Below are 26,087 nucleotides of genomic sequence, written 5' to 3' on the forward strand. Positions count from 1 at the left end.
GTTGCATCATGGCTTTTTTTTCCTTCTTTTGTTTCCTTCTTTTTTTCCTCCCAGACCTGACCAGGTCACGGTTTCTACAGCCCCCAAAAACTTTCCAGGAAATGCAGTTGTTGTGTTCTTTTAAGCTTAAAAAGGAAAAAGTGAATGGGGAAAAAAGAAATGGGTAATAGAAGAATGTTGAGTACTAGCTGTAATCCTCTTTCAAAGAGGGAGTTATTTTTTTTAAAGCAAAAACCTAACCCCCACACCTGCAATCAAGGGACATGTAATAGCTTGTCGAATAGTGAGTGTTCATAGCAAGGAAAAAGGAGACTAATGTATTTTATGGCACGTTCGTTTGGGCTTTTTGTTTTGTTAATGGGACTGGTTTAGATCAGGTTCTGCATTTTGGCAGATCTCTCAAGCTGTCTTTACTGCCCCGGTGTTTCAGGATGCAGGGGCAGGCACTGCTGGCAGCAAGTTTCCCCTTTGTTCACGGACAGTTCCTGGTGACAAAGGAGAAGGGTTCCTTGTTTGTGCAAGGAACCTGCAGGGGAGGCTGTGATTTTAAAAGAGAAGAGATCTAAGGCCACTCCTGACATTCAGACGTGGAGATTTTAATCTTATCTTGCATTTAGGGACTGTTTTTTCAAGGTGGCATTACTGGAGTGAGTAGGTTTTACCAAGTGGCATCTCGGAATGAAAGACAGAGATGTATGTACCCTGCCGATAGTGATAAACGGCTTCAGGGTCTCACCCTGTCAGCAGCCTGAAACGACTGGAGAGAACTGACTGAGGCTGATGTCCTTGTGTGATGAGCTGCACCAACAAACCAGCCCTCTCTCTCCTGCAGACAGTGAAATTTTGTACTGTTCCCTCAAAACACAAGAGCACGGGATCGGGGAAACCAACAGGAGCATTGCTGGGATGCCCAGCACGTACACGAGTGCAGACCAAATGCTCTGAGTAAAGTGGATTTCTCAAATGTGTTTTTAATTAGGAAAACCTCTGAGAAAAAAATTGCAGGTTTTGGTGGTATGTTTAGATGATGCGAAGGGATGTTTTGGGTGGGGAAAAAAAATGGACAGGAGTTAAAAATAAAGCCTGTCTGGCTGCCAGATTTTTCCATATGGAGTTTTTCTCAGATGGCATCCAGAACAGGCCAGCATCTGGTGTCCTCCCCAGCCACCCCGTCCGTGTGACACTAACAGCACATAGCTCGGTGCTGCTGTGAAGAGGAGGCTGAGCATCACATAGGCTGTGAGTCCCCGTTTCTCTCTCGCACACACACACTCACATGCACATGCCACTCGTGAGACATTTGGTGTTTAAATCGGCACGCTCGATAGGAAATAACAGGGTCTGATAGTTCAAGGATTAACAATCACCGGCAGCCAAGCTGTATAATGTTTCATTCTTGCACCGTGTGAGCTCTCAACTTGATGAACACTTTAAAAAATGTTAATTGAAAACCTTGCAGCGGAGACTATTAGGAGGCAGCCTGTTTCTGACTGATAGCTGAATCGGAAGTCAGACGCCATTAAAGTGTTTGTCTCCCTTATCAGCGAGGCTGCTGCGGGGTGGCTGCCGTGTTGGCTTTTCTCATGCAGCTTTGCTCTCCTTCTCAGGCCCATATTCTATTATCGTGGCAACGAGATGATGGCAGTGAGAGTCGGGCTTTACAAGGCTCACTACTGGACCTGGAGCAACTCCTGGGAGGAGTACAGCAAGGTAACAGCGCACCGACCTGCACCCTGGTCTCACTGCTTCTCCTGGGGAAAAAGAGCCCTTTAAAGCCGAGTTTTAAATCAGGGAATGTCACTGTGCACTTGCAAGCCAGCCTATTATTCAAAGCCTCTTGAGAGCTACCAGACCTGCTGCAAAATCTAAGGGGACTGGTGTCACAGCATCCCTCTACTGAAATCAGAGACAAGCAAAGGAAAATGAGCAAAGGCTGAGCTGTCCTGAGGGGTGCTCCCTTTAATCAGCACTTAATGCCCCTTAATATTCAGCTTCTTTCCCTGCTGAATTCTGAGCTTTCATGTTACCCTTACAACGTTTGGAGTCCAATGCCAAATAGATCATGTGTCTCCCAATCTAGTACAAAAGACTTGGCGTGCTGAACTGTTTAAATGGAATAGGGATGGGTTTGTTGGTGGTGGGTTTTTTTCTTGAAAGGGAAAAGGAAAGCCGTAGGAACCTCACAGTGGAAAGAACAGCAGTTGCTGAGAACAGTAGAGTACATGTGTTTAATCTATTATCAGCACTTCTGTGAGCCCATATCACTCTAAGATGTTTTACATTTTATTTGCCAAATAGGCACAGCTTTTGTAATTTCTTGGCTGATCCTTTCACAATTGGATGTTAAGCACTATTATTTTTCTTCTTTTGTATCTTTCTTGCCTCAGACTTGGGTACTAAACTCTGGGGCATTTCTTGAATGGCAGGTTCACACATGTGCCTCGCTGATTATACCTTTAGACATGAACTAAACACACTATGGCACAGCTCTCAGCAATTTTGACAGCAGGCTGGTACTGGGGAGGGATTGTTTGTATGATTTTTTTTTTTTTTTTTTTAACTTGTGGAGGGTCCTCAAGGCATCACAGGTGCAGAAATAAGTGCTGATGACATTTGTGGATGTAAAAGTGCATGGTTTCTTTCATTGGGATGTCTTGGGGGTAGAAGGAAACATCAGCTCCAAGGGAGTCATTTACATTCAGGGCTGTAAATATGTGTGTTTGTCTTTTAAAGACTGTAATGCTCCAGGAGTCAAAGTTTCTGTTTTACACAGTCAGAAGGAAAGGAAAGTTGGCTCCAGAAATGCATTGCACGCCCTGTCTCGGTGCTAATTCTACAGAGGCTAAAATGAGATAATGTATTTGTCTAGGTTAGCATGCAAGTAAAGCCCATATATCACCCGTGGCACGGTGCGGAGGGTTTTCCCCATGTGAGAGGCACTGGGAGCTTGTATGTGCGTGTGTACAGGTGTAGGGACGGGCTCAGAAGCATGCGTTTCCCATGTGCATGGAAGATAATGTCACCCACGAATAATTGCTCTCCAATGTACTATAAGCACATACACGCACATACATACCTAGCTGGGAAATAAATAAATGTCTGCATTGATCTACACTTATTTGTACATGTCTGAGGACGCGTGTAGCTGTGATAACGGGGACCAGTCACTCATTTCAAAGGCTCTCCTACTGTGAGCAATGGCAGTTGTGCAATTAAGGAATATTTATTTTTTTCTAAGTCTTTGTTTAACTGCTGCCTGATAAAAGTCCGCAATTATACTGTACATCAGAGAGATGATTAAAAATTCACTTGCTTTCCTGCAGCTTGTATCACATGTGGTTGATGTGGATAAAATTGGAGCACATTAGTGGACAGACTAGCCATTAACAACATGCAGAGGAAGCTGAGGCTGAGATTTGTTCCAGTTCTCCTCATGTCCTCAAGCCATTAATTACAAGCCTTGCAAGTTTAAAAATAGAAATAAATCCAAATGCAGAGCAGTTCCACAGTTCTGAGCCCTGTTTTAGGAGTTTTGTAGTCTCACCTTATGACACAGTCGCCCCTTTCAGTGACTGGTGTTCTTAGCTTTATTGAGACTGGGCTACAGTTCTGCTGCCAGAATCAAAAAGGCCAATTTTTTTGCTAATGTCATTTGAAAAACATATTTAAATGCATGCACGTCGGCAGGTTTGCTGTTCAATAAGTTTGATTTGCCATCCCAGTAGAACTTCAGCTAACGAGGCCTTGTTAATTGTTAATTTAGCATGGGTCCTTACCTTATCGGCGATTCAATGTGAAGATTTATTAAACTTTCAAATACGAAACTCTATGTCCAAAAGTCCAAACTCAGACTTGGAATAAACAAATTTATCTGGTTGGCATGTTATCCATTTGAAAGAGATCTGAAGTTGGCCAGATGTGTCAAAACAGCTGTCTGCACATTTTTAAGAGGTTTGTTTTATGGGTAGTTGACTATCTCATTATTTTGACAGATCCATGGCACGTTTTAGCCAAACCTCCTTTCACTTTCAAAATTCCCTTGTTAATTGACAGTGTGGGAAATCATTGATACAGAAAACTTGCACTGTTTTTAATCCACGCTCTGTGCATTTTTGTTTGACTTTCAGATGAGATTAGACCATTAAAGCAGCCAGAACCACATTTTCATGTTGACATTGGGAAATGTGAAATTGGTGCACGTCCTGGGTCTGTTTAGGGCTACCAGGTCTTTCAGGATTAATTAGAAAGAATGTGTGGAGTTTTGGCCTCTGACCCGGACAGCTATGTGTTTGAATGTGATATCAGTTAGTTAAGTAACAAAGTATGTATATACAAATAAACACGTACCAGAGAGACGCAGCTTACAGAAAGCAAAGCCTAGGAAAGCAGAACGGGATATGAATGCATCTCTCCATATGGCACTCGGAATATTTACGCTGGAAAGATCCCATGCAAGCAGTACACAGGTTTATGGCCATCTTAGACTCCCATGACGTTAACATGCCCTTACTGGTCTGCATCCTCTGCTTTATGGCCTGGGATTAAAAATTGTCATCTTTCACAAAGATTAAGTATGTTGTTCTGTTCTTCCTATTTTTTTTGTTTGTTTATTTGGTTTTTAACCCCCAAGCAATTTTTTTCTAGTCTGACTCCTCTCATCAACTCTTGCAGTCTCTCTCAGTGCTGGAGGATACCTCGATGCTGTCTTTTCTGCTGCCTGAACTTGCTTGCCTAGGTAACTCGCATTCTTGAATGGCTAGACTCTTGAAAGCATCAAGGGAAGGCTCACTCCACAGAAGCAATCGGGAGTAAGCGCTCTGTGGGACGTTTTTCTTGCAGATGGCATGGGATGCTTATTTGGGTCAGTTTTCCTGGCTTCCATCTCCTTTCATATAGGTGGCTCATGTTTACGTGGTTTGACATCTCTGACATTCAAGAGGTGATAAATGGGACAGAGGTAGATGAAAGGAAACTTTACTTGAAAAAATGTTTTTATATTTTTAAATAGGAAAAGACTTTTTAACAGTTCGGTAGAGGGACAGAATTCTTCACCCTGCACAAGACCTGAGTCCCTGTTGTTCTGGGACTGGTGGATGTCAGCATGTAAGCTCTTCCACTGTCACTGACCACCTTTCTTCTTGTAGCAAAAACCAGCAGTGATAAAAGCAGCCACATGTGTTGTGTGTTGGGGCAGATGTAAAAACTAAGGGTAAACCCGGGGAGCTCCTTCCCTTGTATGGCACAAGACACAGGACTTTTACTGGAAGTCTCCTGTAAAATATTCTTCTTGTTGCTCTTATCATCCATCCTTTTATCTTGTAAGCCATGCTTCTTCCTTACCAAATCTGAACTGGGTTGCAAAGGGTGTGATAAATAGTGCATGCAAACTTGGCTTTCCTGGTTTATTGCTGCTGGTGCCCACAGCCGTGATGCTGGATGCAGATTCCCATCCCTAAACCATGAACACTCGGAGTCTGCAGTGTTGAGTTATTTTGCCCACTGGATTGAAGGGATAGGTAGACTTCATCTTCCTTGTTTGGAGGGAGGTCTGAAAGGGGAAAAAATGGGTGTTCTCAGTGGATTTATCTGAGTAGCCAGCGAGTCCTTGAAGAATTGCCTAATTTAATGCTATGGAGTGGAGGCAGAAGAAATTAAATTTCCTTCTCTCTGCCTACCACAGAGACTATCCAGCAGAGAATAGTTGTTGTGCCCTCCAAGAGCAGTGATGCAAGAAGGGGAAAAAATAATTAAGAAAAAATGTGGAAAACACCCTTTGGATCATTGGAGAGCAGCTGATAACATCAACCTTTCTGCTGTCAGCTTAGTATCTTGTTAGTAGTCTTCAGTGGTTTTTCTGTGAGGGCTCCTGTGTCTTTAAATGCTGGGTGTAGGTGCCTGCCAGAAGACCCTATTGTTTTAATGTAAAATGCCAAAGGGGTTATTCCTGCCGCAGTCTGTCTGATTGCCCTTCTCCTCCCCATGAAGGGATCGATAAAGCCTTTTCTGAGAGGGGGATGTGAAGTCAAGTAGAACCTCACAAATAATGACATTTGATTGTGGTCCTCTGAGCATATGAGCTAGCCATTGATCGCTTCTGCTCCAGAGCCGCTGGAGGCTTGCGGATCTGCCCGTCTTCTGGGGGCTCTTCCAGACAGTTAACACATTAGAAGCAATTTTTGTTCAAGGGTTGAAGCTTGGCAGTCACGCTTTCAGGTGTCTGGTCATTCAGAGCTCTGGTTTGGGAGGATTTGCCAGGAGGGTAAGAACGGCCACTTGCCCGTCCTGTGGCAAACAGCAAGAAACAGCATTAATGGCTTTAATTAACTGCTGTTCTTTTCTCCTTCGGGTTTTGTGTGGTGGAAGGAGGAGACATGACGAGGAGCCAGACTCCAGATTTGCTGTGCCACTATCAAAATCTGCAGCCGCTTGTCAAGTCGGAGGGATCTGGGAGAGCGCCAGGGTGACGAATTGCCAGAGGGCTTCCGTTAACACGAGCGGTGATTCCATCACTTGGCCGAGAGCCCAAACTGGCAACCAGCTGTATTTGTCTCATGTCTATATTGACATAGCACCTGTGGTCCATTTGCTCTGGAAATTAAAGCATAAGCTGTGCAACCAATAGCTGCTAGATCTTCCAAATGGAAAAACAATCCAGGTTACAGGATTGCTGGGGAGAAGGACAGAGTGATGTGCTCACTGAAAGGTTTACCTGATGTGCAGGAAATGTTGTGGGTTTTTGTTTTTTGTTTTTTTTTAAAAAGGATTGCTGGAATTTCTCTGACTGCAGGCAGGTCTGCAGGGTGGTGCAAAACACTGTGCAAGAGAGTGGATACAAGAGCTGAGCTATTTCTGGTTGCCAGCTGATGCTCAGCTGAGAAGGCACACAGCTGACATGCTCTAGAGAGGATCTTCTGCTTTGGCTTTCATGCTTTTAGAATTGAGGAGAAAATCTCCAAGAATTTTCTTAAACATGGGGAGTGACCCTTCTACTTTGTTTGATCCGTGTTACCTGCAAACATGCAAATCACCTTGGGTAGCACGCAGAGTGAAATATTAGGCACATGCTTTAGCTGGCTATTGATCCCCGCATATTAACAGTCTGCCAAATAAATAGTGTTACGGAAATAACAGCAGAAGAAGTGGTAGGTGATCTGGGTTTTGTTATCCTGGTGGCTAGGGCAGGCATAGCTACCTCTTTGCCCTTTTCCCACATCACGTAATTTTATTTTTGAGTGGTGTTGCCATCCTCTTGGCAGTGCCAGAGCTGAAGCTGGTCCCTCGTCAGTGTAAACAGGGAGATCTCTGCAGCCCTGGAATGATGTGGCTTGTGCTCCAGCTGAGAACCTGGCACGTCTGCATTTATTATTAAAGCCCGCAGCGTTCTTGGGGTCTGTGGGGCATGTTGTCAGCTCAGGCTTTTACAAGAAAAAAAACAAAAAAAAGTATTATTTAATGAAAAGCGAGAAATGATCCAACATGGTGACATGATTGAGAATTATCATGTAGAAGAGAGTTTGCTGTCCTGTAGCCTGCTTGGGGTAGCAGAGCCGGGGGACAGCTCCTTCTCTCCCATCCGAGACATACGCAAAGAGGTTTGGCATCTCCCTCCGTCCCAGCACCGCACGTGACCACATTTGTACACTTTCCGAGCAACCAGAGGCATTGTCCAGATGCTCCAGAGTGTGGATTGTCTCATCTCTAAATACTTCTCAAATCTCAGGCAGATTAATTTGTACTGGGTTTGCTCCAGAAAAGCAAAGCACTCCAGACTTGGGGATCCCAGACTTTCTGCCTGCTGCTATTGCTGATTTTTCTTTTTCCATCCGGAGTGCTGAAAATGCTTTGACTTACAAAACAGAATGAGATAGAGCTGTGGATGATAAGTTAAATATTCTTTTCTGTCAGAGGGACACAAGACTAGGCTCCTCTCTCTGTGTCTGTAGTGTGTCACTCTGATGCAGGACAATGCCTTGACCAGGGGCGTGAGGATGTAATTTTACCTCTTACTTTTTGATCATTTGTTGATGAGCAGGTAGAAAATATTTTGAGCTCTCTCTGTAGGTTGAATATTGGCAGTCACACAGTACATAAAAATACTAATAGCCAATTTTATTTGTGGAGATAAAGTTGCAAGGCCTTAGCAATGTAAAGGGTGTTTTCAGCCATATTTTAAGAGAGTTATTTATCAGTGTCGTAAAATGGTATGCTTGATTTTTTCTTTCCTGTTTTATTTTTTCCCCAATAGGCTACTTTTGAAGAAGGCACTGAGTGGTTAAATTAGAAAGACAGATCGCTTTCGGCTGGTGGCATCAGGCAAGCTGTCACAGCATTCTTTCCTAGGAGTCTTTGGGACATAGCCTGGGCTGTGGTTTGGGGGTCTCAGCAACCAGGATTTTATAAGAAACAAAAGATAACATATAAACAAATACCCAAGAGACTAAAATCTTCTTTCAAACTAAACCATTTGCAGACAGAGAGCATTGTACCAATTAGCAGGCTCTTAATTAAATTGCTTGTTTGATTTGCATCCAAATTATAATTTGGATGTTATGTAGGCTTTGATACCTTTTCATTAACTGTTCCTTCTGAGAAAAAAAAAATAAAAATCTATTTTTCGCTGTGTGTTTCAGAGGCCCGTGGCGTCAGAAGGTGGAAAGGTCAATCATTTTTGTATCCATTTAAAGTCCATTATTGGTAGGCCACTACAACCTATCAAGCAACTCTCTTATTTTTCCAGTCAGTGGTTCAGGAATCTATAGCTCTGTGCAGATAAATGGGATTTCATGGGCTTCTAAACTTTGTGCTTTATTGAAAAGCAGAATATTAACTGCTCCACTGACCAGCTGTCCATTAAAAACACGGGATATTTTTAGAAAATTGTTTGCCAATCAAATCCTACCAACATCTGTAGAGAGCCTTTTCAGTTTGTTTGTTTTAGAAGCAAATGCTACAGCTGCTTTCCCACCTCCATTGAAATATTCCCATTTACCTTCTCTCCGTGTCTCGGGGCATTTTGAGGCATTGTAAGGAGCGCAGCGTGTTAGCTGGAATTGTAAAACCCAGTTTTAACACGTCCATTTGGTGCTAGTCCTTGCTGGTCTATAGGGCCCCCTGCTTTATTTGCTGTTCAGGGAAATTAGTGCTTTGCATTTTTTCCTGTTCCCAGGGCTTAAATGGGTTCTGTTAGCCCTGAGATGGCAAGCCAGGCTCTGGGTGATTAGTGGGCTCCACACCTGGCTAATGACCGGCTCTGGGCTTCGGGAGCCGCAGCCTGGCAAGGCGTGCGAGGGCAGAGCAAGAGCTCCAGATGCAAGAGCTCGCTGCCCTGGACTTGTGAGCAGGAGACTTGTGCTGTCCCTTGGTGGCCAGGGAGCACTTTAACCCCTTGCTGCTGGCTCAGGGAGAGTCTACCCTTCATACCCACTGCTGCTGATGGGGAAATCCCAATTTCTGACCCCCTAGAAGTAAATGTTAGTGACCGGCATATCTCCAGACTGAACACAGTTCTTCCAGCCCCACTCCCATTCCCAGGGGAGTGCCTCAGCACCAGCCTGCTATGAATCAGATCAACCAATGCACTCATTTCTTTAAAATTAACCAGATTTGCTTTGTTATTCGGTGAAACAGATCCTGCAGGCCTGGTGTCGGTGATGGCCCTTGGTTTGCAGGATGGTTGCTTTTTGATCAGAGCTGCCAAGTGATCCCATCCTCTCTGTGTATTTCTAAGCTATAGAAACCAAAGAGAGAAGATACTTTCCACTTGCAGAATTCTTATGATTAAATGGTTTCACCTCTGTCTTTTGTTTTGCTATTTCATTTGAATTAATATTTTATAGAGTTTTTTTTTTATAAGGCAAAAATGTAAAGTCCGCTCCAGTTTTTATGTCAGTGCAACGCCAGCATTGTCACTTTATTTTACCCCATCAGATCAGAACCCATTTTGCAGACTGAAGTGGACTCTCAGTTTAAAATAATTCTGGGTTTTGCAGGTATATTGGAACACAGTGCTGAAGAAAGCGGCATCGGGTAGAATTTTCCTGCCTCACCCTTGATGACCTCTCTCTTCTTTGCTGCAGGGCATTGATTTCTGTCCTGGGCAGAATGTCTCTGGGGTGACAACACATACACAGGAGGAGCATACTACTCTGCCGCTGCTTTTCCACCTGGGCAGGGACCCTGGAGAGAAGTACCCATTAAGGTGAGCCAGTTAACGAAGATGTGAAAACTCTCGGTGCTGTCAGCGTGTGCTTTATGATTCATTTGCCTTGGTAGCTGTTTCTTGCAACCTGCTTGAAAACTGTCCCAGAAAGCCATTACTGGTGAGAGTAGTAAAGAGAAAGGAACAAACCCTTGTTTTCAAATAGTCAGGATAGATGGATGAGATTCTCTGTGTGTTTTGGGGGCAAGGGAAGAAATGTCTAGCAGTCTTCGCATACTCTGTGGTGTTTTCCCTTTGTGCATTGGAATCTGTGAAAGGCAAACGTTGTAACCTTCCAATCTCCTAGCCCCTGCTAAAGGAGCTTCTCCAGGGGGTCTTTAGCAAGAGGACTTTCTCCCCAATCCTGTTCCATCCTTGGACTCTCCTGGCTGGCTGAATCCATTTTCCTGTAAGCCTACTATTGTAACACTTATCTTCGGCACACACCATGCCCTGAGAGATTTCTGTAAGGATTTACGTAGTCATCAGCCAGCACAGCCCACATATAAACCTGCCACCTCCAAAAAAAATCTCCCAAGGTGTCCCCACCTCCCTCCCTCCTTCCTTCTACCAACTGAGTTTTACCCTGCAGCAAAACCAGCTGCAAACAGAGGCACGCAGCCTCGTCCCAGTGGCTCCGACTCAGAGAATGTGGAAATAAATAAAGAGAAGACTAGTGCTACTGTGACCGCCTGCACAGAAATGGTTTTGTGCAGCAGCTTGAACAGAGAGATGTTTTCTGAGCTGACAGGACTGCAATTACTCAACTGTTTTAAATAATTGAGTAGATACACTCGCTCCATTACTTCGAAAAGAACTGAGGCTGTGCTGTCCACTAAGTGTTTTCACTAGAGAGAGAAGGGCAGGAAAAATATTTTCACTTCTCTCTCGCTTACCAGACAAGCACCCTAGAGGGGCATTACGCAGCGTATAAAGCTCTGCAGAAGCCCAGCACGTTGGCTCGCGCTTTCTATTGCATCTCAGCACTAATGAATACAGCAAATCTGCAGCTCTTGTATTCTAAATTCAGTTCAGTGAAACTACGCCACTGGGTTGGGATTCCAGATGAGACTATGCCCTTTTCGGTTTAACAACTATTTTATTTTAGGAAGATGAGTGGATAGAAATGACCTCTTTTTCCAAAAATCAAACAAACAGGTAGTATTAAGTGAACTGTAGTGTGGCGACTGTGTTACCTCTGAATCTGAGGGAGAGGAGCTCTTCCCTAAGGGGTATTTGCAGGATACCTGCTTCCCTGTTATTTGGATATTCTTTACCACCACCACGAATTGAGCATTGAAATAAATTCCAGTGTTGCATCTGCAATCATTTCTCATATGGTTCCATTGATTTTTGGACACTCACAAGCTGTTACTTTGATTGAATTTTATGGCAAGATTATGCCCCGATTATGGGAAGCTGTGATGTTGTTTAATATGCAGACCCTAATAGAAAGCCTCTTTTTAGGAAATGAATCTTCCTTTCTGCAGCACGTTCTGTTGCTATTGTCTCCTCTCTGGTCACAATGGAAAACTCATGGGAAGTGGGTCTCCTATATCGAATGTGGTAATTAAATTATCCTCATTTGTGGGGCTGTTAGTGTTGTGTATTTTTATTTAGCTTAATTATCCCCCTTGGCAGACAGCCTGTTGGGAGTCCCGACACTAATGTTTCTCAGAAGGGAATCCAGCATTCTCCTCCAAGCCTGCATCTGTCTGTCCGTACACGCTGCGTGTGCTCATAGCACGAGGTTTGTGTGTGTTCGCAGTCCTCTGCTCCCCCTCCTGCAGCCCCGCAGGAGCAGGGTGTATCATACAGCTCCTTCACCAGCTTGCCACTTCTGGTATGTCATTACATTGCCAAAGCATGCAGAAAAATTTGCGTTGCACCTCTGATTTATTGGTACCTTTCCCTCTTTTATTTGATTTACTTTCACCACTTTGCTTTGTTAAATCTCTACTGGGTTTTCTTAGATTTTCTGCTGCTGTGAAGGAGCAGCATGGCACAGCGATGCCCTGTTCTCTTTGCCTTCTTTGCTCATTTTTTGTTTCATGTACTCCTTATTTTAGTGCAGCCTTTTCTTCTCCCTAAAATAATTCTAATAATCTGTCACATCTCTCGATTTGCGTTAGTTTGGAATGACAAAAACCACCGTAAGAGGTTTCCTTGCTGCACGTGCACCTCCAGGGAGATTTACTGTTCATATATTGGGGCTCCCTCTGGGATCCTAGGGGATCTCAGAGCCGGGGCATCCTAGAAATCAGTCAGCTCAGTCGACTGCGGCAACACCCTTGACTTGCAGGGTGCTTATGTTCAGACAGTCTCATCTGAAATGTCTTTGTGTCGTGACATTGTGCACACAAGGTGCTGCATGACACTAAGGGACTTATTCAAGGTGCATCTCAGTTCATCTCAGAACACAGGGATCAGCCTTTCTGTCTTCGTTGGAGAGCTGGCTGCCGAAGGGCTCACTGAAGATACAAGTCCTTCCAGATTTAGAGACAGCGTGTAAAGTTTTCAGTTCCCTGGGTTTTGTGGTGAAGCAGGACAAGTCCTTCCTCTTCCTGACACAGTTCAGTGGATTTCCTGGAGCCTGCCTGGAAACAATATCAGCAAAAGCTTGTCTCCCCCAGGAGCACTTCTCATGCAGTGGAAAAACTGGGCAGGCAATTACAGGCAGGTCCTGTCATCATGTTGAGGACACGTCTGGCAGTTCTGAGCCATATGGCACTTGCACTTCATGTAAGGCTGGGCATGCGTCCCTCTGTGTGTCTGAGTCTAGGAGCAGACCCTCCCAATGGGGTTGGGACCGTTCCTTCCTGCTACTGCCCCTCTGGTTTTGGCTGGACCGCCTCCTGCACCCCACTTTCTGCCAAGGGACACAGTTGTGCTTGCCCCCTCCACCTTGAAAGATAATTACGGATGTTTCCCAGTCTGGACTGGAACTTCACACGAGCAATCCAAGAGCCTCACAGAGTTTGTGTTTTGTTAGCTGGGATCCGTAGCAATGCCAAATGCATGTTATGAGTTCTCACGCTGCCTGAGCTTGCCCAGGTGATGGCATCTTGACATCATCCCATCCACGGGCTGGATGGAGCAAGATCCCCATCCTGGGGTTGACCGTCAGGACAGGACTGACACATCAGATACGTTCACTACCAAGCTTTATCCCCCTCTCTCCTGGAAAGAGGAGGACACTCCTGAGAACTGCAGGACTGGGCTCCGAGCGTTGAGCGGAGCTTGGCACCACTGGATGAGCTCAACACTTCTATGGCTGCAGGATGAGGCAGGGCATGAACACGTTTGCAGGTACAGACGAGGCAAAATTGCCATCTGCAGAGGTGCTTATAATAACACCTGCAATACCAGGGTATGTATGGGCAATATATTTCAAAGAAATGTGGTTACTGGTAAATAATCTTTCTTTCGGTTGCCAAAAATGGTAATGGAGTTGCACTTATGTAAGTAAGAGTTACCTTGTTATCTGGTCCTTGTGTAGTGAGAAGTGAACCGTTTGTGGCTTTGGTCGTCCAAGAGGTTGACTAGATCTGTGGAGGCTCTGGGAGAGAAGATACCTCTTTTTTCATAGCTCTCAACATCAAAACATAAATAAGATTGGGTATTAGGCAGCACGCAAAGCAGAAGCACTTCTCTAAGTATAAGCAGTATTTTGTTTCCTCCCTAGCTGCAGTTACTAGGGGTTTGCTTCGTATAAAAACTCTCCAACTGCGGGGCGCCTTAGTTACCAAATTTATCAGAATGCAGAACTAAAAGATCTGCTAAGTCTTTTTCTTTCCTCAATTCTGTTGTGTTTGGGGTATCGTGTGTCCGCTAAGTACCGCATAGAGAACTGGTTTCTCCATTCAAACCGTATGTGGCAAAGGCAGTGAAACTATCTGTTAGTAACATCTTCACAACCAGTTGTCAGTTTTATTACCCAAGTTACAGATTATTGTTTATACATGCCTTTATTAAAATACTTCGTTGCTGGTCGGGAAGAACACAAGTAATAATAGATTGTAAAAGCTGGCACAGCTTAAAATACAGTTAACAAACTACCCAGTGCAGACTGAAGTACCAAGGCTTTGAGTCAGGTGCCAAAGCTGCAAAGAGAATTCATAACAGAAATCTCTGAAATGTTGGCAGTTTGAGCCAGAGGTGCAAAGCCTTAATAACAAGTACAGCATGCTCGTGCATTGTTCGTACTCCTTGTTAGTAACGATTCTGCTTTGAGCAATTAGCCTCTGTTCTAAACGGAGTTTACTACATTTTGAACGGCAAAATACCTGTGTTTTCCTTAGGGCAATAGATGTTACTATTATGGAAAAACTGGAAGTGATAAGGCTTGGTTGATGAACATAATGATTTTAGAACACATTAATTAACAGGAGAGCTCACAAGTGCCTATTTTGAGCAGATGGAAAATCCAGGAAATCATCAGAGAGGTAATTGCACTGGTTATGGAGCCAGAAAAGAGGGAAGGAGCTCCTGAAGGGAAGCTAAAGGGGAAAGGATCTGATAGAAAACTTGCCAGTCTCACCTTACCGATCAGGGCAGAAACCTCGCTGCAGGGAAGAGAGAGAGAAGGTGCAAAACAGGGGAAAAAAATGCATCTAACAAAGAGCCAGAATCTTGCCTGGGAGAGATGCTGGTTCCTCATCTTCTGGAAAAAGAAGGAAATGGTGCCAGCTGCATCTCAGGGGCGAATGAGCTGCTGCCACAGGAGAGGTGGCATTGGGGGACACTGAAACTGTGGAAACCACGGAGAGCTGTGGATAAAGAGCCTCAGCAGTAACAAACATTGGGCAGCAACCGTGCAGGGGACAGGATGCAGAAAGGTTGTCAGGTGTGACAGTCCGTGTGCAGCCAGCTCTGGAGGGAGGAGAGATGAAGAAAAATAGATCTGAGGAGGACAGTCACTAGCCTGGGGACTAAGGATGGAGGCAAGCTCGTCTCCATCGATAGCTGCCTAGTCCAGGATGAGCACTCTGCTTTGTGGCACGCCGTCTGATCACCCTGTAACTTCTGCAGGATCGCGGCAGACCAGCAGCCTGCAGGTATTTTGGTGAGTAACTGTCTAGACTGGAGTGATGCTGTATAAAAAAGGAATTTTGAAGTAAAAAGCCATATGAACCAGGTTCAAAAAGTGCAAAATGCTGTGTTTGGAATGGACCCCTTCAGAGACAGGTCCAGGCAGAGAGGAGCCTGAAGGACACATTGGTTAAATTATCATTCAGAAATACCACTGGAGCAACTAGCAGGAGGATCAGATGGATAGTCGTTACCTTCTGTCGCCTGTTCACACAGAGACTGAGCCTTTACGTAGTCACTCTGTCCCCTCTGCCATTGGAATGCTGTGGTCGCCCGCAATCTGGCAGAAAGGCGGGATTCTCAAGGCTGGGGAGTTACAACTTCCATGAAAATAGGTGACTAGGCAGAGCATCAGCAGGATCACATCTCCGTGCTGCAAGGAACACTGTATGCACCGTTAGAGAATCCCCCCAGGTGAGAGGCATCATCAACATCCAGAACATTCGTGTGGATGATGGGCCACATGCCCCGCACACCTCTGGAGGTATTTGTGTCTGGGACCCGCGGATGCTTCTGGACCAGAGGTGACCTGGGGCACAGGCCACCCTTCAGGCTTGTCTTTGATCCCTTGTTTGTTTTCCTTTGGCCCTGTGAGTCTCTCCGGTAATTGCAAGTTGCCATGTTTCAGAAGCAGAGCCCCAAACTTGTCTGCCTCATGTATTGTGTAGGCGTTAAATTGCAAATAAACTTGATAATAGAAGAGAGGAACTGAGGAAGACTGAATAATAGGACAAGATCAAGACTTGGATAGTACAGTGCTGAGCAGCCTCAAAGCACTGATAACAGATAAAATCAGATTACCTGGATCTGCCTGTATTTCACAATTTAAAATAATGGTTTTAATTAAAATCATTCCAGTGGAGGAGGAAGTAAAATATACAAATCATTCGCCAAGTTGTATGCTCTTCCCATAACTTCATGTGTGGCTGGTAAAACATGCTATAAATCTGAAAGCTGCTAGTAAGAGCCCGCTGTCAGGTTTCTGCGAAGCATGCTATATAATTCCCATTTGTTACATTCCTTCTGTAATAACATGGTCCCATCACTCCCAGGATAGACATACTGCGCTGTGCCCATACATGAATCATCAGGACAAGGTATAAAACATCAAGATTTAGATTTTTTTAACAAAATGCTGAAAATGCTCTTTAATTTGCTCCGGTTCTGATCTATTTGGGAATGTATTTATGATGGTAGAGAATTGCCCTCTCCTCCCAGCTCAGGATGCTAACAGACCCCGAGGTGAAAGGCTGCAAGAATAAACCGGAGCTCTACACCAAAAGCAGTGCTTGAGACAATACCTCCTTCTTCCAAACCTGCCTTTCACTGCAGGGCATGGTGGGGTTAACAGCGGAGCAGGTTCCACCGGAGCTGTTTGGCAGGGATGGGAGCAGATTGCCAAGGCACAATTATGCTAAATGAAGGAAGCACAGGCCACACCTGTGCCTGGGACCCTGCGCTTGCAATCCAGCCCTGATTGCATCTCCAGAGACTTCCCGGAGGTAAAGTGTCAATTAGTGTAATGACCCTGGACTCTGTCCACTCCTTTCCCTCATTCTGAGCGTGGAATAATTTCATGTACGCTGGGGGATCGCTTTTAGCAAACTCCTCACAACACCACCTGCTCACCCTCTCATTCTTCCAGTGCTATTCCCAGCTCTCTTTCTGCAGGATTGTTGAACTAGAATACAAAATGCAGCATGCCCTGGAGGCAGCGAGGTCTGCATCTTCATGCAGACAATAATGCCCAAACACCTGTATAGATTTTTTTTTTTTTTTTTTTGGAACAGAGAATGTAGCAAACCCTGCCCTTGCAGCCCAGTCCTGCAAACACATTCAGGGAAATGATGGGACTCCACCTAAGGTTTCCAGCTCAGCTCCATTAACAGCTCGGACTGATTACCATAAAGTAATTATCCCCATCTTACACACAGATTAAAGCCACTCTTCTCTTGCAGATTGTCTCAAAATGCACTTCTTGCAGTAGGGCTGGAGATCATTTTAACCCTCCGTATGCAGCCAGTAAATACTTTACAATCGCTGCAGGGATATTGCATCTTGTGGAGCTGAACAGCTCTGGCTGAGCAAAACCTGAGCTCGTCCGAGTGAGGAATGGGGATGTCCATGGGGCCAAGACAGGAAAACCAACCCCCTCACCAGCACGGCTGTGTCGCTGGGTGATTCCAGTTTCAGGACTATGGCAGCCTGGGGCTTATGCCATCCTGCAGGTGTCACGGTCCCTTGTGATGTGAAGACTTGATGCACATCTGGATGAGGAAGAGAGTTCGTGTGTTCAGTCGAGGCATCTGAAGATGGTCTGTGAAGATCTCCCAGCATTGAATGGCACCTTCCAGCACTGGGGGTCTGTCCCTGTTGTGTGTTTCAACACAAGGAGGACAGCTGCAATCGGATCTGTTTTAAGCTGGTGTCAACAGGTTTAGCCAGCTTAAGAGCATGTTAAGCCCTACTGAGACAAGGTTTATGGGTTAGCGGTACGATTTGGAGCATAATCTATCCATGTTCTTTAGTTTCAGCCAGCTTTGTACTTCTGGGAGAAGGGTGAGTCCTTTCTACGTGCCAAGCTGTTTCTGTCGCACCTTGGGGAAGTCATTCAGTCTATGCTAAATGCTGAAATAATCTAAAAGTGCAGGAGCTGCAGGGGAGAGCAGTTCAAAAACACCAGGAGCTGAGGTGAGGCCAAGATTTCCTGTCGCTGCTGAGCTCACTGAAAAAGCCCGGAGTGCCCTGAACATGGGAATTAACGCAAGGAGATGATTTAAATGACTCGAGCCTGCTTGGTTATACTGCAACATTTGTGTGTCTTAGGCTGCTAATGAGCAACAATGCCATGGGTAAATGCAGTAGTTAAGATTATAGCAAAAAGGGGGTTTTTCACTGCAACGGGACTGGCATATTTGGAGCAAAAAGCAGCAGTCGTGACAGCATATTGTTTATCTTCCATCCAGAGCACAGCTGTGTTTTCCACTGGTCTCTCCAGATTACAGCTAGTTTGGAATCCTGTGGATGAAAAGCCATTTCGATGGATGGAATTGGGCTGTCTCTTTAGCACTTCAATATTTGCAAAGATGCTGTGGAGCTTAATTAGTTAGCAGCAACATTTTATCTTACGGGTCCACTTCCGAAAGAAGATCTGAAATGCTGAAGAGATGACACAAGTGTGTGTCCGAAATAAACACATTGGATAGTTACAGGAGCAGCAGGAGGAGGCATTAAATGATTTGATATCTACAGTATCTGTTACACTCTAACAATTTATTAAAATATGTATTAATTCGTATTAATCCTTAATACAAGGATCTTAATGAAGTGTGATTAGCTGAAGTTTGGAAGAGCTTTCAAATCCTGGCACAATAGGTACATTAGAAATCTAAACCACTGAATATACGTGTCTCCCTAAACTGCATTTCACCTCCGTTTCCATCACTGGAGTATGTAGGCTTTAAAATGTTTCTGGCTCCCCCATTTCATCCACTCTCCAGCTCGGATGTCCGACACGCTGTGTGCATCCCTGGTCCTCACCCGCAGTTTTAGGCAGCCTCCCTGGGTGTGTTTGTCTCTGAAGCCTTTTCTGTCCGTGTGCCGGCTCTCCCGTGTTCACCGTCCTCTGCGTGTCAGCACAGGTTGGCTTTAAACCCTCTCTGCCTCTTTTTAAATATCTGGTTTGATTTTTTTCAAGCATGCTGCCAGGCTGGCAATCCTGTGCAGCTTGAAACGTGACCAGAGGGCATCCAGATAAAATCTTGCCAAACTGAGCGGCCGTTGTGCCACTGGGATGCAGGATGCGACACTCAGCCCAGCCAAGTGACTGCTGCCTGCAGTGAGTCAGGGATGCTCTTTGGCAGCTCCCAAACTCCTGCCTGTCCCTGTTTTCAGCAGTCTTTGGGTGCAGGAGTCAGCAGCTGGCCGCAGTGAGAGCTAAGGTGAGGTGCCTGGGAGGGGAGCAAGGAAATTCGGGAGCTTCCCAAGAACAGGCTGAATGTCAGTGTGGTCCGTCCAGATCACACAGCCGGTGCCGGTGATAGCCTCTCCACCAGGATACAGCTAGCTGGGTGTGAGAGCAACAGATTAGTTTGCTGGAGCTTGTCATTTCAAATTCCCTTCCGGTTCTCTATCAGCAAAGCTCAGGCCCATCCCCACAATCAGCTTCTCTCTGGATGGTTGCCGAGATGGGATATTTATAGGGTTTACTGGAAACTGTTGGCACATTACTGGGCTTCGAAATGTGATTGTTTTTCAAAGAAGGAAATTAGCTGGAGTGTGGGGCTGGTGGCCAGCTTGGACTGTAAGCAAAGGGAGCCTGAGGTCAGGACCAAGCTGCATTGTTTCTTTTATCTTCAGAAGCAATTTGCCGCTCTCTGTTTTCTAAGTGACTCTTAACGTGATGGGCAAAATGAGATCATTGGGTAGTAATCCTCTGTTTTAGAAATACTTGAAGTATGAGTGCAGTACACCCTGAACCACTTAAACAAGTACCTACTGGAGTAATTGAGTGGATAAAAATCTGGTAATTTATAACCCTGTATGAGGGCTTGGAGCATGACAGATGGGTCCCAGCTTGGAATAATAAAGCTGGAATGGAAGAATGTAGATGGGGCAGAACCCCGGGTGGATGTTGTGAAACGGAGGAGGTATTCTTGTCTTGGACAAGTCACTTCTATTCTTCTTCTCCATCTTCCTGTTTGCATAATATTAGTTCATCTTCCTTGGTGATTGTGAAGTTTTACTAGCCAACGGTCCTATTTGAAACCCTTAGCTCGAGAACGCTCTTGAAAAACAAAGTATTGACATTACCTTCATTTCCCTGCAGTAAATGCCTCTGCGTGGTGTGTGTGTGTTCCAGAAAAGTACTTGAACGAGCGGAGGATGAACACACAGAGCTGGGTGACCTTTTGGGTGACACGCTGGAAGGATTGCCTCGGCAAACTTGCTCATGTACTAACGTGTCTGGCAAGGTGTTTGTCCTGTGTCTGGGAGGTCTCCCTTGATAACTGTCTAAGGCACAGCTTGGGGACAAGGCCAGAAGCACCCTTCTTTGTACCTGCCACCTTTGCCCAGGTTGCCTGACTACAAAGCGACACGTTTGGGGCCACTGGGGCTGGCGGTTTCACAAGCTGAAGCCCCATGCTGAGCTGATCTGCCAGGAGCCACGTGCTGCTCTGCTGGGGAGGACAAGCCATCTGCCAGCCCTGCTGCCCCAAGCACAGCATCTCAGCCCCGCTGAGCTTTGGACTCTGCCAGCCCTGATGTTCCCTTCCCCGACAGACCTGTGGGCAATCAGTGTCAACTGGATGTTTATTTACTCTTCTCCTTTGCCATGGGCCAGTCTTCTGACCTAGCTTAGTGATGTGGACGCTGTGATGGTGCCCTGTGTGAAGCCTCACTGGTAACATCTGCATTTTTTCCCGTTCTAGTTTTGCCAGCAGTGAATACCAAAGGGCTATGGAGGGAATATCTGCCGTCGTCCAGCAGCACCGAGTGACCATGGTGCCAGGGGAGCCACAGCTAAACGTGTGTGACAAGGCTGTCATGGTGAGTGGCTAAAGCAGAAATACATTTCAGAATCCTCAGCCTAAAATATATTTTGTAAAGGCTTTATAAAGTGTCACCTAATGATGGGAAGGGATGCAGAAGCGATGGATGCTCGCCCGTTTGAAGGGCTGTCTGGCTGTTCCACTGAGGAGAGGGCGGTTTGTTACCTATGGAACGCAACAGCGGAGGAAAGCTCGTACAAAGTGAGTGGGGTTGGGTCCAAAAAGTCAACCAACATACTGTGATAAACCTTGTGGCTTCCTTCCTTAGAGATACAGCAGTTATCTACAGCTGTAGATCCTTCTCCTCCTTTCTAACCCCCTTCTGCAGATCTCAAAAGTCCTCTCTGTTTTGAGTGGTGGGACTGGGACAGTGGCTCTTTTTCAGTGATGTCTGTGGGTATCTTTGGTCTTGCTTGGTCTCCTCCAATTCCACCCATGCCTGACTTTGCCAAAGTCTTTACGGGTTGAAACATGGCAAACATTTTTCAGTTCTGTTTTCTCTTTCAAATTGCATGGTAGAGAGTTACAGTTTGGCTTTCCTGTCAAATGCTGCTTGGTTTGTTGAAAACCTGGGAAAAAAACTGGATAGTCTGTAGGAGGTAAAGTTGTCAGATGATGAGAGTTTGTGTAGTCTAAGAGGATGTGCCTGTAGACTGACACAAAATAGGAGCAGGCAAAATCTTTCTGATGCTGAAATAATCTTCCGAAACAAGCAGTCGGTACCTGCTGCTTAGGGTCTGTCTTCAGCCAGAGCTGTACAAAACGTGGAGCTGTGTCTCCTTAATAAGAAGGCAAAGATCTCTTTGAGCTTTGTCACATCTTTTTATTTTTGGATGTTAAGTAGGAAAAAGATTTGAAGGACCATTGTTTCTGTGTTGTTTTCTTTCATTATTCAACTTTTCCCTTAATAAACACTGTTCTGTGTTCCTCTGGGACCTTTTGGGTTCAGGCACTCTCCCCAGTGCCTGGCTGCTGCCAGAGACCTTCACTGGAAAGGCATTTCTTCTGTGCTGATTCCAGCTCCAGAACTGGTTCATGAATTGTAGGCATACTCTGCCGTTCTGCGGCTGCCCTGGGGCGGTGTGTTTAGGTGCTGTGAAAGCATCCGGTATTCCTATTGCCCAACACCCGGTGTCTTTGGGTTGCCTAACGGAAAAAGTGCTGGGCTGGAGGTTCCATACTTCATACTTACTGAGAGCCCGTCTTCTCCCCGAGCATCCCTTATTCTATCTCAGTTGGGCAGAGGTTTTGCAGACCGTGGGCTGCCGCATCTCCTTTGGCTATGGCAACGTCCGGGGCTTGCCCAAGCCCTAGTCTGTTAGCAGAGGCAGCTCCTGACTGCTCCAGTGCTTGGCCAAGCTCAAACCAGCTCATCCAGGCTGTCCGAAAGCCCTCCCTGGTGGGCTGGGTGGTATTCTGATCCCGGGAGAAATGTTCCAATCCCAGCAGGAAGCTTTTTTACATTATGAGTTTTCTATTCCATGTAAACTTCTAATAGGCTAATTACACGGTCACAAAACTAAACCAAAAAGGCACTAAATTGTCGCCTTTTGAGACCAGAGATGAGGAGATCCAAATCTTCTTGGAGTGATGATATTGCTGGAGTCGACTGAGCCAAAAATCTGTCTTTGGAGGAGCCTGGGAGATAAACATCACCTACTAATACTATGTCCCACACTGTCTTCTGAATTCTGTCACCCGTTTGTTTGATGTGGGCATTTAATATCCTTTCAGGGACAGATGAGAAGAATTGTCTTTACTTATCCATGAGCAAAGCAGATGGATCATTTTGTATCTACTGCAGGTTTGGGATGGATGTAAGCACAGCAGCACCAGCCCTCCTGAGCAGGGGAAGCGTTTGCTGGCCCGTCTGTGGCGTGTCCCACCAGCAGTGGAGACGAAGCTCCTGCAGAGTCAGCTCTGCTGTGATTTCCTCCTGTGGAAATGTAGGAAAAATCACTCCATGCAGTGGAGCCGTGCTGGCTTGACTGCCTGTTTGACTTGCAGCACACATGGTGTCCTCAGGGCTCTCAGCGCTTACAGCACACGTCCAGGAAAGCCAGCTTGGGCTGCCAGACTGGAGCAGATACGATTTGGGTTTTTTTTTTTCTTTCAAAAGAACAAATATTTCATTTGTTTCTTTGGATCCGTGTTGCTTCTACAGAGCACTCAGGCATCTGAAATTTCCAGCGGTGGTTAGACATTTTAATATTGAGGAACGGATTTTAAAAAACAGAAATGGATTTAGAAAACAGCATTAGTTGTTCTTAAACCGTCTGGAGCCCTTGGTGCAGCAAGGTGCCTTCTGCCAAAGCTCCCCTCTGTGCTCTGCTCCTGCTGCAGCCATAGCTGGTGTCTCACTGCCATCTGTTGTCGGCTGGATGGAATAGAAATCTGCTCTCGCATTTTTTCTGGGGTTAAGCTTTTCTTTTACTCTATAGGAATTTAATTCCAAGAAAACATAAGTGTCTCGAAAGATGAAAATAAATCAAATGAAAGGCAGCAGGTCAGAGCTGAACTGACCTTTAATAGGTGACAGCAAGAACCTCCCATGGATGGATAGACCTTGAGAGAGAGGGAGGGACAGAGAACGAACACGAAAGATTTCTGAAGGCAGAATGGGAATTGTAACCTGCCATTCGCATTACCACAGTCACAAATTTTAAATGAGAAAACCCCATGAAACTGAAAATGTTTTTATCCAAATTCCTTCCCCCGTTAATCCCTTTGGAAGCTGAGGTTTGCAGTGGATTTCCTTGCTGGTGCTGTTTCTCTGTTGTACACGTGCACAAAGGTAGTTCAAGAAACATGGAAACGAGGGAGGTGAGTAGCTTTGGTCTGCGTGCACTGGAGTCGCTGTCTCATAAATGCCTCCTACTCCATCTGTCCTAGAGGTCATCCATCAAAATGCTCATTAAAATACCAACATTCTTATCTCTCTCACACCCTTGGCCTTCTGCTGCTTTTTGTTTGTTTCCTCAAGAAAGCGCATGGGTATCTTAGTGCTAAGAACAATAGCTCTTTTCTGGATCCCAGGAAAATGGGAGATTTCACCAAAAACCTCAAGCTCCATGCTACTACAGGCAAGAGAGGAAGGTCCCCAGAGTCCCAGCAGACTGCATTTGCACAGGAGAGAGCACTGTGTTCCAGAAGAGGGAATCATCTGCTGCAGAAGGATCTGTAGTCTTTCCTAAAGCTTTTTTTTGATAGTGGTTGGAGTTGGGGAGCTGATGAGCCCAGGAGCATCAGCTGCGAGAGGAGTTTCATTTTTCCAGCAGGACATAAGAGCATCTTTGTGAGGATCAAAAAGGGTTGGTTAGGGTTAAGGCTCAGCAGATACTCGGTATGAATCATCTTTCTGTATATTTTTGGTTTGTTTTTAACAGAACTGGTCTCCTCCAGGCTGTGAGAAGCTGGGGAAGTGCCTGAAACCACCCAAGCCTGAGCCTAAGAAGTGCGTTTGGCCCCACTGATCTTCTCTGCAGCCCTCAGGAGCTCCACAGCAAAGCCATAACCGGCCGGACACACGGTTTACAGTGCATGTCGTCTCATGTTGGCACTCCTGTTTACACAGGAAGGGTGTGATGTATGTATGATGTCATCATTTGCTCTTCCAAAGGGCCAGTGTTTATATTGCTCGTGCTCAGGGTTTAGCCTGTACTCTTCTGTTGTTTTAGTTCTTGCCGTAAATGGTAACTTTTCAGCGAAGACAGTTTCAGCTGCAAAAGCTCTCTGGACAGCCACAACCCTGCCATCACCTCAGGAACGCCACGGATGCACCTTTCCTCTTGCTCCTTCCACCCAACCTGCTCTCTCAAACCCTTGCTCGTTTGGATGCCCCAACAGCCGCCATGGGGAACTGTTTAGGAAACTTGAAGCAGCCAGAAAACCCTGCCCAAACTGCCCTTGTTTTGTTTGCCTGCTACTTGTTGTTTTAACATTTGATTTCCATTGTGAACTCTTTGGACACCAACTTGTTTTTCCTAAACTTCCGAGCGCTGGGTGCAGCTGTACGGCCCAGAGCGCTGCTGTGCATTGCTGGGTGCAAACAAGGGCTCCCTCCTGTTCCTGACCAAGGGGTTAACCCAGGGAGAACCCCCTGCCTTCCTTCCAGCTGCAAACATTCCCTAGGTAATGGCATAAAGAAATGTGAAGATGGCGTTGATGTAAGTGTTGCCCTATTGATGGTGTGTAGGATGTTCTCAGGATGCTGCGGTCAGTTGTTCATTTAAGGGGTTTTCTTCATTTCGAAAAATCTGGGTCCAAATATGGTTTAAATCACTCTTCTAGTCTCATGATCTGGGCCCAGCCAACTGCAGGCTCCGAAATGCCCGTTTACATCAGATGTTAACTCTTGACCCTGTTTTCAGCGTTTGCTCTCTGAGGAATTCTCCTTGTGCAAACTTTCCACAGCCTGGGTGTAGCTCTTCTTTAAACAGAACTTGGGGTAAATGCCGATCCTTCGCACAATTTCACATTGCGAGTTTCTCATCTGCTTTTGAGCCTGTTTCACACCCTTTGCTATTGCTGAGAAACGTGTCTGGAACAAAACCCAGCAAGGTTACTCTGGGGCTTCGGGGGAGTAGCTAGAAGCACCCCGAACATGCTGTTTGCACCACTGACAGCCCCACGTCCACCCCTCCGGTGTTTTATACCGTACACATGCCCTCTCTGCATGGCATTGTGCTGCCTTGGGAAAAATTGAGGTGCTCCATGCCTGTGAACAGCCCTACCTCCTTCCCACCCAAACTTGGGGCTGGCTTGAGGTGGGTTGGGAGCTGTGCTCCTGCATAACTGCTGTGCTGCCGTGCCACGGGCTTCGCTGCTGCTTGTTCTTACCCTCCCTGGCATCCCAAACGCTCTCATTCTCGCCGTTCCCATGGTTTATGTTACCTGTAATCCCCTCTGCAGTAATTCCCACTGTATATCTCATGAAGCTGGATAATCCTATAAGATTGTAGTGAGAACAGCGCTTGAGTCGGCTCTTACCGTTCCACCCATCAGGAATCACAGCCAGCGCTTCATCTCCCCGTTTGTTCATCTGCAAATGGCATTTGTTTATACCCCAAATGTCTGAGCTGCCTTATCACGTTCCTAATTGTCTTTCAAGTCTATCAGGGCATTTCCAGTCCATCCATAACATTTCTCTTTGTTTTGACATAGCGTGGATAGCTCGAGTCTTGAGAGATTCAGCTCAGCCTGGGATGCTTTGTGAGGACTGGTAGGAGGACCTGCAGTGGTTATGT

At 45.7% G+C, this 26,087-nt stretch overlaps 1 protein-coding gene across 1 annotated transcript in view; it reads left to right on the forward strand.

The window, feature by feature from the left end:
- The window catches only part of GALNS (galactosamine (N-acetyl)-6-sulfatase), a 41,391-nt gene extending 17,077 nt beyond the window's left edge, over positions 1–24,314 (forward strand). Inside the window, exons 10-13 of the mRNA XM_010081617.1 lie at positions 1,608–1,710; positions 10,077–10,198; positions 20,722–20,839; positions 24,228–24,314. Of these exons, the coding sequence (XP_010079919.1) occupies positions 1,608–1,710; positions 10,077–10,198; positions 20,722–20,839; positions 24,228–24,314 (430 nt within the window). The remainder of the gene's footprint in view (positions 1–1,607; positions 1,711–10,076; positions 10,199–20,721; positions 20,840–24,227) is intronic.
- Positions 24,315–26,087: the final 1,773 nt, after the last annotated feature.

The sequence above is a fragment of the Pterocles gutturalis genome, unplaced genomic scaffold (assembly GCF_000699245.1).
Source record: "Pterocles gutturalis isolate BGI_N339 unplaced genomic scaffold, ASM69924v1 scaffold37789, whole genome shotgun sequence".
NCBI lineage: Eukaryota > Metazoa > Chordata > Aves > Pterocliformes > Pteroclidae > Pterocles > Pterocles gutturalis.